Consider the following 10,277-nt stretch of genomic DNA (forward strand, 5'->3'; position numbering starts at 1 on the left):
TCATTCTGTTTGGGTTTATAAATGTTTTTCAAGCATCTCTTTAGCAGATGCACGAACAACTGAGAGAAGTAAAAAGATGAAATATTTTTTATAGGAGACTTATTGCTCAGAGCAGTCCTATAGGTTTTCAGCACGAGGAGACTTCTTACTGCTGCCATCTCCGTGCACGTTATATGGACAACTGAATGCAGATAGATTTGTAATTTCCAAGTGCTGTATATCAGGTCTAAGGCTTAGATGTCTTATACCTTCTCCAGACCATAATAATAACACTCACATTCACAAGTCCTCTAGCTCAGTAATGTGTGAACAATTTTGCTGTTTTCCTTCAGAAGCAATCAGAAAAAATAATTGAAAATGCTCATTAGATTAACATCTATTCTGTTTATTTTTGAATTGCAACAATATTTGAGCATTTAAATGCCATAAAATAATTTGACAAGTGCAGCTGAAAAGAAGGGAGTTAATTTCTTTATTTGTTCACCAGATATGTAGTTAGAAATGCATGCTAACGGACTTTTACACTTCGTAGTCAAGATCTAATAGATGTAGAGCTCAGCTGTTATTGTTAAGGCAGGTATTAATTTTATTCCTGCTGGTATTTCTGCTTAGTAATATGAATTATTGAAAAGAAATCTTTCCTAGGAGATGTCATGTATTACAGTGGCATTTGTGATCACTCACTCTTCAGTCTTCCTTCTCCACTAATATGTCACAATTGTTCACCGCTAAATTTAAGCGTTTGCTGTTTCTCTTCCTGTTGCAGAACTCAAATGGGATTTACACTGGCTTCATCAAAGTTCAGATGGAACTATGCAGACCGATCACTGTGCAGTCTTCTCCCGGCCAGGGAACGTGTGCTCACAGCAATAACGAAACTGCTTTTTACCTGCCGAACGACTGTGTGAATACACTTCACATCAGCAGCACCAATACTGTCCGTGAAGTCATTGAGGCCTTGCTCAAAAAGTTTTTTGTTGCTGACAACCCTGCAAAGTTTGCACTTTACAAACGCTGTCACAAGGAAGACCAAGGTTAGACTTAGGACATTTGGGTGACAAAGTGATCTGTGGGGATCTATGCTATAGGAGCACTTGAAATAAACAGGGTGGAAGAAAGAAAGAGATGGAGGGAGGTGGCAGTCTTAGTGACTCTTATCTTTTTTTTTTCTTTGGAAAAGTAGCATGTGCAATAAGAGAGTAAGTGCAGTGGGGATATTTCACAAAAGTTAGGAGAACCTCCTAAAGCATCTGCATGGATCTCTCCTGCTATGCAATCTCTTCATTTAAAGTGCCCCTTTATCAGGCTCTAAATTTCAACACTACAGATCTGTGAGATTGAATTACAGGACGGTGTTTTAAAGAGAAGCCATCATGTCAGCAATACCTGCAGTCCCTGCTCAGACAGACAGCTGTTGAGATGATGAGCACTGTGGGCATGCACATTCTATTTGCACGTGATGCTCTCTAAACCATCTGATGAAAAAGTTAGGTGTATATCATGTTTGGAAATGCCAGAAGATGCAGAAGGTATCTTCAGTGAAAAACACTTTTTGCCAGCATTGTGTTGGTGCATTTAAGAATCTGCCGTCTGTAGGCAGACATAGACAGCGGTTTCAGGAGCTCAGATGTTTCTGCCTGTCTGGAAAAAAAAGAGTTTCAGAATGATGATACCACAGCTGTGATGTTTTAAATACTTATTTATAGCTACAGAGCTGTGTTGTATTTCCTCCTCCCACCCCCGCGTACATTCAGATCCTGTGTTGACTAGAAGCCGCTTCATTCATATTTGAGTTTAGCCTTGTACTGCTGCCATCCCTAAAGCTCATTTGTTCAAAAAGAGCTTGGAGAATGTGTAAATTTGTGGCTACAGGTGCAGATCTCTGAAAATCTCTAACGTTGGCCAGCACTAATCATTCAAAACATGTCAAACATCGTTATTAAAGATGGCTAATTTCTGTCACTTCTCCTGCAGTTTATATATGCAAGCTGTCCGACAGAGAACATCCCCTCTACCTGCGTTTGGTGGCAGGCCCCAGGACAGAAATGCTCAGTTTTGTTCTACGTGAGCACGAGACTGGAGAGGTCATGGTATGTTACACTCAGCTTTTTGGTCCTTTAACATCATGGGTGAGTGGGATCCTGATCTGCGCTGATGTGATGATCTATTTTTTTGGGAAGCTTTCTTTTTTTCTTCTCATTTATAGTTATTTTGTGCTTTTTATAAGGGTTTAGTCTGTGGTTAGGCTGGCCTGCTGTTTTAGGGCATTCGGAACAGAAAACAGCATAAAAGAGTTAAACATTTTCAGATTGCTAGGATTTGCGAGTAGGGTGCCTGATGCTGTGTATATATAAATGCTATGTGCATTTCCTGTTATTTCATCTGTCGTTTTCTCTTTCTGTCTTTACAGTGGGAAGCTTTCAGCCTTCCTGAACTACAAAACTTCTTGCGTATACTGGACAAAGAGGAAAACGAGCAACTGCAAATCCTAAAGAAGCGTTACGCAGCTTACAGGGACAAACTTGAAGAAGCCCTTGGTGGGGTGTGGAAACCTGGTTAAAAGGGGGCCAAAGCACACTCAGGAAAAATGCACACAACCAAATGTCAGTATAGCATGCCAAACCCAAAGTACAAAAGAGCAGCAAAGAGTAGTTTTCTTTATTCAGAAGACTGTTTTGTGATGCTAGGGTACCTGAATTTTGCTACAGACTTAGTTCCATAAGCCAGGTGACTTAGCATCTCACACCCACAAGTGTAAGGGATTCTGCATGTTTGTACATCAGTTTGCAACCCTCTGTGTGCCTAGAGAGTTTTCCAAGTAATCTTGGTGCAAGCTGTGAAACTGTAACCAATTTACTAGGATGCTATGAAATAAGATTTTTTTTTTTCTTCTTCTTTGCTTTAATGGTAGCTTTACAAATAAGGAGGTGCAAATTGATTGGTTTAAAAAATGAATAAATCTATCTGGAAAATAATCAGTTGGAGCACTATCTTTGAGATGAAATTGATTTGCACTACCTTTCTGTTTTCAAATAGTTACTGTATAATTTGTGGGAGAACTGTTATAGATGGAAGGCATATGAGACCTGATGTTTTGTTCTGTGAAATTTGTGGAAGGCTTACAGTTAGTCTTCCCAGAGAAGGTAAGGAGAAAGTTGAAGAGAGGGTTAGAGTTAGGGCAGGAAAAGTGTAATAGCTGATGGAGAAGGACTGGTTTTAAATAGAAGTAGTATTTATACAGAGGAAAGTTAAAATACTAATTCTACAAGAGTAAAGTTTTAGGATGTTGTAATATTGTGACTAAGTTTTAGGGCTTCTTAATTTCATAAATCCACACTGGAAAAGAAATAAAGATGATAGAAAAATTGGGAAGGAAAAAGAGGCAAAAGCTGAATAAGAATGGAAGTGGAGCTGCACAGAGATCACAATTGGAGGAGCTAGTTCCATAAATGTGTAATGGGGGGTTGGGAAGCGCAGCAAAGCTAGCCAAGTGGCTGCTTACTTGAATTCTGAAATGTGGATGTTATCTAAGATAAAACCCATCCTAGTGAGTATTTAGGATCCAAGCTATAACTACAGATGCATTTGGTCTTTGTTGTAAGTCAGATCTTTCCTCTGGCTCAGCAATCCATTTTTAGGCTGGATAATCTTGAATTGTCGTATCTGAAAGACAAAAATAGCTTCATCTACTTCCTCATCTGTTAAAGGCTCGGTCAGGCAAAGGAAGTAAGAGTTTCTTATTCATGTTTCCAGCGTAACAGAAAATTAAATTATACTGACCGTGGTGGTGACCGAGCTTAGCAACTCTTGCTTTTAGTAATTCAAAGATTTTCTCTCTCATATTTTTTAAATCCTTAATTGAACACCTAATTACCAAATTCTGTAGACTGCTGATTTACTTGATTTTAAATGTAGGAAAAATGTAGCAAAAAAAAAAAAAAATTACTTTATTGTAAATAAAACTGTGGTTCTTTCAGAGTTATTTATCTAAAAAGCACGCTGGAAAGAAACCAAAGCAGTGAGAGTGCAATAGAGGCATAAGGCAAGTCAGGTAACCCATAATCCAGTCATTACCACACCAGAGAGGAAATGAGCTGTATATAATGGAGGTGAGGTGGGGGAAGTGCTATAGGCTGAGGAACTGCAGAAGTTGATGGTGAGTTGTGTTTCGTTTCGTTTGGGTGGTTTTTTTTCCTCTGCTCCTAGGATGTTCATTTTGAATTCCCAAGGAATTGTTAGAACTTTGGCGACATCTAATGGATACTTTGTGAAACTCCACGATGCTTCTGGTCATCACCTTAATTTGATGTAACTGTGCCTTTGTTTCCTTTCCTTAGACTTCTTTTTTGAAACTCTTCACAGATGTTTTTTGGTAAAAAGAATTTGACAATCATAATGTTTTAAAGTGTTAAGAGAAATTAAAAGTAGGACTAACTATAAGGTATCTATATGGCATATCTTGTTGTTGTTGTTGTTGTTGTTTTTTTTTCTTAATTTCACATGTAACATTGTAGTGCATGTGTGAGTTAGTAACATTATCCTCAAGTGAGACACTTTATAATGGTTCAGGGAATGCTTTACTGTTTTGTTACGGTTTGTTTTGTTCTATGAAGCAGCAGCATGTCCATGGTATTCTGTTAACATCTACTTATTTATATGCCTGCCCGTAACGATGCAATCTTTACATAATCGCTGTTAATGTTGAACCATTTGTTGCTCAGATTTAAACACTGTTTGAGTCTAAAAGTGGAGTATAAAAATATGTGAATTTTGGTTTTACTTGAACTGAACTATCAGTCTTTTAAGTGGGCACATCTACATTTACTTCAGCCAAAAACCTCAATCAGTGTTGTATGCACTATGAGTTTTGAATTGGGGGAGAAGGGGCAAGAACCAAAACGGCTTACTATATTTTAATTTTGTCTTAGTCCATGGTTAATTATTGTAAGATGTCATGTGTGGGGTTAATTATTATTATTATTATTATTTTTATTTTTTACACACTGGCAATTACAACAGCTTTAATTTAAAGAAAAGTAATGGTCATCCCTGACCACCTTTTCTCTTTTTAATTTTAGCATCAAATTAAACTGTCAAAGCTTTTGTTGCAGAACTGTTTTCATTTCTTTTATGTGATGGTACCAGAATGATCAGATGATTGGGGAAGGGGGGGTGGGAGGAGGGGAATGCAGGGAAACATTAAAATATATGTCTTTAAAGACAAACAAGCATTAAACTATTTATAATTTTGACAAGCTTAGTTTTATTTTTATAGGGAAGTTTTTATTCCCCTAAAAGTTATTAATGAAATGGCAAGTGATGGTTCCATTATTAAAGTTGAAGTTGGCAATACTTTGCTATGTGGTATGTTTTTATTTTCCCATTTTCTGGAGTTCGTGTTGTGATGGTTGGATACTGGATGAGGCTTCTCTGTGGCTCTGGGTCATGGTTAGGAGATGTAGCTTCCATGGGACAACGGGTAAATTTAGTGTCTGTGTGTGCATGTTCCCAATTGTACAGAATAACAGAAGTACATGGTTTTACTTTAATTTGCTTCCTGTTTTTGATAAAGAATAATACAAGCACAACTAAATAAATAGATTTTTTTTTTCTTTTTTTTCCCCAAATACCTCATTATGGGCTGAACATGAGTGAAATGGGAACTCCCTTCTTGCTTCTCTGTGAGTAATCAGGATGGTACCTGTGCTGTGGAAATGAGGAGTGCCACACAAGTATGCAAGCCTGGCTGTGTCTTTGTGGGGTGGTGATGCGCTTTAATGCTCTTCTGGTCCCTCCTGTGCTTTTATTAGGGGGCAAGAAAAATAACAGTTCTCTTTGACCTTGGTGTGAATCCAAAAGGTGAAAATACCGTGTTCCTGACTGCCCAAGATCCTCTGGCCTAGTGTGTGGGAGAAGTGAGTGCAGGGAGGTTGCAGGCTAAGTGTGCATGTGTTGCATCTGCACTGGTGAAAAGGCTCACAAGGACGAAGAGCTGGTGAAGCTGCTCTGGCTTCCCAAGTTGGCTGATATGAAAGTCAGGATGTATCAAAGCAATACTGGAGGTGCAGCGGTGATCAGAAATAAAAACAAATCACCATCTGACCAGTACTCGTCTTTCTTAAGTACCAGATTCCTGGAAGAGCTACTGGATTTGCTGATGAAGTCGGTGTTTTTGAGGCCAGATTCACCCATCAGTAGGCTCCCTCTGCTGTTCATGATGCCGTGGTGCTTTGGCAGGAACACACAAGCCCTGGCCCTGCACCAGTGTGGGAAGGCCTCCCATGGCCCAGACATGGCTCCAGCTGCCCTGTGCTGAATGTGGAGCTGACACGGCAGACCTTCTGGATCTGGCAGATTCCAGCCAACCTTTGCTCCTCAGAAAACTGCAAAATGCTGAGAGGAGTGGCTGGGACAGGAACAAGTCCAGCAGCAGGCCTTCACACCAGTCTCACTACTGGCTCCAAATAACCTGCTACCTAAAACCTCCCATCAGTTAAAGAGTAAGAAAACTTTCCAGGACTGTCAGCTACCTTCCCTCCTGCTGCTGTTGCCACTGACAGACCTTTGAGGCTGGTCACCAGTCCCAGAGCTCCCTGGAGGAACAGGTTGGTGCTGATGAAGGTGACGGTGACAGGTGCTCTCCTACATACAGCCCCTCATTTTAGTTCTCAGTTGTGTGCTGTTGGGACAGAGCATGTCTGGCAGTGTGGCAGAAATTGTTACAGGCATGCAATTGTTTAGGAAGACAAACTTAATAGATACTTCAGTGATCATACTGTGGGGCACTGTCTCCATCTGTAACACAAGCATTAGTCTGTTCCACCCAAGTCCAGATTCCTGGATACAGCCTATTGACACTTAAGCAAAAAGTAAGATTGATGTGGGTGGTTGTGTGAATACTGGCTCCACTGGTTGATTTTGGCTTGCTTGGGTCTCACTTGTCCGTGTTACCAACTTCTGTGGGTTTACCTGATTATTCCACCAACAGTTATGCTGGTGTGCTGTATTCCCCAGTGCAGGGGATATAGTTGTCAAATATATTTGAAGTGTTTTCCAAGTGACTGATGTTGAATTCCCACCTGCACTCCTAGATGCCATGGCATGCTGTTGAAATGGTCCTGCTGATGTTTTAGCACAGGTAATTGTTCCAAACTTCTACCTAGTACGTCACTGGTGTGAGCTGACATGCATTCAACATTTGCTTGGCCTTCTGTAAGTCTTTTTCCCCAATTAGCATTGCCATTTTTCCATTTGAATTGTTGTTTAATCAGTCCATCCCATCTTTCTACTCTTTCTGTTACTCTGAGGTTGACAGGATAAGTGGAAACTCCACTTAACCCCATACTTAAGACCACTCCTGTAGAATTAATTTATAAAAATGACATTCTCTGACTTATAAAAATGACGTTCTCTCTGCCTGCCTCTTGTGGCTCTGGGTGCATTGCAAACCACCAGTTGAATTCTGCTGTTGCCAGTCTGCGTGCAGTGAGTAGGTGTGTGTTACCCAAAACACTGCTCCAACTCCAGACATAATGAATTCCTGTTCTTCAGAGATACATGTCATGGGTCCAATACGCTCTATTTACCATGTACCTCCAAAGACTTTTCCCATCCCTAAGGTTTGCTTGTAGCTGACAGGACAGTCTTTCATTATGAAATCCACAAGTGGTCACTAGTTGGGCTGCTCGTTGCTTAGTAATTGACCAACCTCATCTTGCTGCATGCTGATACAAGTCATGTGCACCACTGCATTTACCCAATCTTTGCCTCTCAACAGCAACTTGGAGGGAAGATACTGAGCTACTGATGGAAAATAACAAACCCTCAATAGAATATTCCAAGTTCGAAGGATTCATAAGGATTATAACAACTCCCACTGACTCCAGGGAACACCTGTGGGCAGCTGAAGCCACCTCACCTGGCTGAAGCCTGAGCAGTAGCGTTGAGTCCAGGAATACTGTTAGACACTGCAGCACTAAATATTACTGGTCCTTATGGACTTGGGCTTTGTGCTGAGCATGCGTTGTGCATCCTACCTGTAGAACGAAAAGTCATCAGACAAATGTGTCCTGGGGTGTTGCAGCTGCTCACTCAACTCTTGCTCTGGCTGTGGTGAACACACATCATCACATTGTGTCCTGCAGCGGTAAGAGGTCATCCTCTGCATCACTTGTTTGTCATTGTGCAAGTTGAAAGTAGAAGTGTTTTCAGCTGTCACAACATAGGGCAGAAAGGGGCCTAGCTCAGCAGTTTGCATTGAGACACCCTAAGCAAACTCCTTCTCAAAGCCGTTTCCTTCTTACTTTCCTAAATTGTCTTAAATTGTCTTTATTTCACTTTTTCTTTCCCACTTCTTTCTCTTCAGCTTTCACGAAGTGCAGTGATCGCAGTTGGGATGTGCACTGTGGATGTCCCCTTGTGGCAGTGACTGGGAAGTCCCAGCTCAATGGATGGGACCTTCAGCCTGATCTGAAGGTCCCTTCCAACCCAAATTATTCTGATTCTGTATTTTTATATGTGAGGACTACTCCTGAAGACACTGTTTCCAAATCCGACTTCTTTTTTGATGCTGTATATAAATTGGGTTTGGTGATATTTTTCTTGAGTGTTTTAATTCTAGCAAGGGCCTCTCCTGAATTTTGGAATGTTCAGGGTTCTATCAGGTGAAATGAATGAGTCTGCAGTGATGTTGCCTGAATTATGTAAATAAATGCTACTTTCTGTATGAGTAAGAGGGGTTATTATGGGTAACTGGAGTAGTTCTGTTTTGCCTTTACCACAAGTACTCATGAGACAAATCCAGCACAAAACTCTCCTGCAGTAGCTACATAAACCTAAATATAGCATCATAGCCTACATAGCACGATTGAAAATAGCAGTACAAGGCTAAGATTTCCCTCTTTAAATACAGAATCTGGTATGTGAGCAGAGATTTCAGCTGTGGCCAACATTTCCAGGGAGGCACTGCTGTGCCAGTAGATTTGATGACAGTGATGTTCAGCCTCTCTTTTTTTCCCAGGAAAAATTACTGCATTGAATAGTGGCTGTGAAGTTCTCTGTTGAGATAAACAGGTGCTTTCTGTATGCCAGTAAGCCAGGGCAATTCTTCATGTCTAGAGCTGACAGCTGATACCTCAAGCATCTCTCCCTCTGCTTGTAACATTCTTCCATGGCTGTGAGAAGGCAGATGCCAGACATTTCATGTCTGTTTTTACACTCTGGTGTAAGTGCCCATTGGACAAAGTTAGAATCCATGTTTTTAATTAACAGCGGGACAGAAAGGTGGCACAATGCCTATGGAGCATCTTCTAAAGCCTGCTGCCAAATAATAGTGCATATTTTTAAATGTGAGCAAGGCTCACATATAGAACATAAGGTCTACTGCAGCTCAGTCTGTGTGAGTTGGAGAGCAATCAATCATAGGAACACTCTCAGAGCTAACAAACCTTCTTCACTATGTGCTGCTGACAGCAGTCAGGGACTGAGCACACACAGCATTGTCATCCAAATACAGCTGTGCTTGGATTCTCACTTTGGCCTGCATAACATGAGACCAGAGACAGGAGGCATTACTTTCAAAGCTACCCTTAGACTTTTTCTGCTGCCTTTTCCTGTTAACTTGTCTGCTTGTTAAAGAAGGCAGCTGGAACAGGTCCAAGCACCACTCATACCTCAAGCAAGCAGGTACTGACTATACTCAGACTGTACTTTGAAATCAATGAGCTGCAGGACTGTCAGCTTTAGACATCATCCATTGGATATCATTGTAAGATTAAACAGCTGAATCTAAATAAAGCAGCATCTGAAGAACTATGTATTAGCACTGCCAATTCTTTCAAGTCACACAATTTCATCAAGTATTGTTTTTTTTCCTAAAACAGGTGACTCCCATCATTCTACAGTGTTCTTCATAAATATGGCTTATTATTAATAACAAATGACAAAGGAGGCACCTTGGTAATGTCACTTGGGCTCATGAACCTTTCCATGTGGGTACCACTAAAATCATTAAACAGAATGGGAATTTGCATCTAGGTACAACAGAGCTGCCTTTCTTGGGGTGTTACAGGGAGCTGTCAAGGTTTCATAAATAGAAACAACAGAACATTGAAGTGTTCCTTCAAGTAGCTGTTGCATATTTTCCCCTATGCAGTGGAAGACTACTGAATCACTGAAGCACTGATGAAGATAAAGCAGAGAAGACTTTGCAGAAGCTTTAGAAGCTTTTTAGAAGCCTTGAAAAGGTGAGAAGTACTAAATCACCCTGCAGTATAGTC

The 10,277-nt window shown here is 40.6% G+C and overlaps 1 protein-coding gene across 2 annotated transcripts in view; it reads left to right on the plus strand.

The window, feature by feature from the left end:
* LOC100544895 (ras association domain-containing protein 3) overlaps window positions 1-5,352 on the plus strand; it is a 51,680-nt gene extending 46,328 nt beyond the window's left edge. For both annotated transcript variants that reach the window (XM_085220508.1, XM_085220509.1), the window contains exons 3-5: window positions 767-1,034; window positions 1,975-2,090; window positions 2,411-5,352. In XM_085220508.1, the coding sequence (XP_085076634.1) occupies window positions 767-1,034; window positions 1,975-2,090; window positions 2,411-2,560 (534 nt within the window). In that variant the 3' untranslated portion in view covers window positions 2,561-5,352. The remainder of the gene's footprint in view (window positions 1-766; window positions 1,035-1,974; window positions 2,091-2,410) is intronic.
* The last annotated feature ends 4,925 nt before the right edge of the window (window positions 5,353-10,277 follow it).

This window comes from Meleagris gallopavo, chromosome 1 (genome assembly GCF_905368555.1).
Source record: "Meleagris gallopavo chromosome 1, MGAL_WU_HG_1.1, whole genome shotgun sequence".
NCBI lineage: Eukaryota > Metazoa > Chordata > Aves > Galliformes > Phasianidae > Meleagris > Meleagris gallopavo.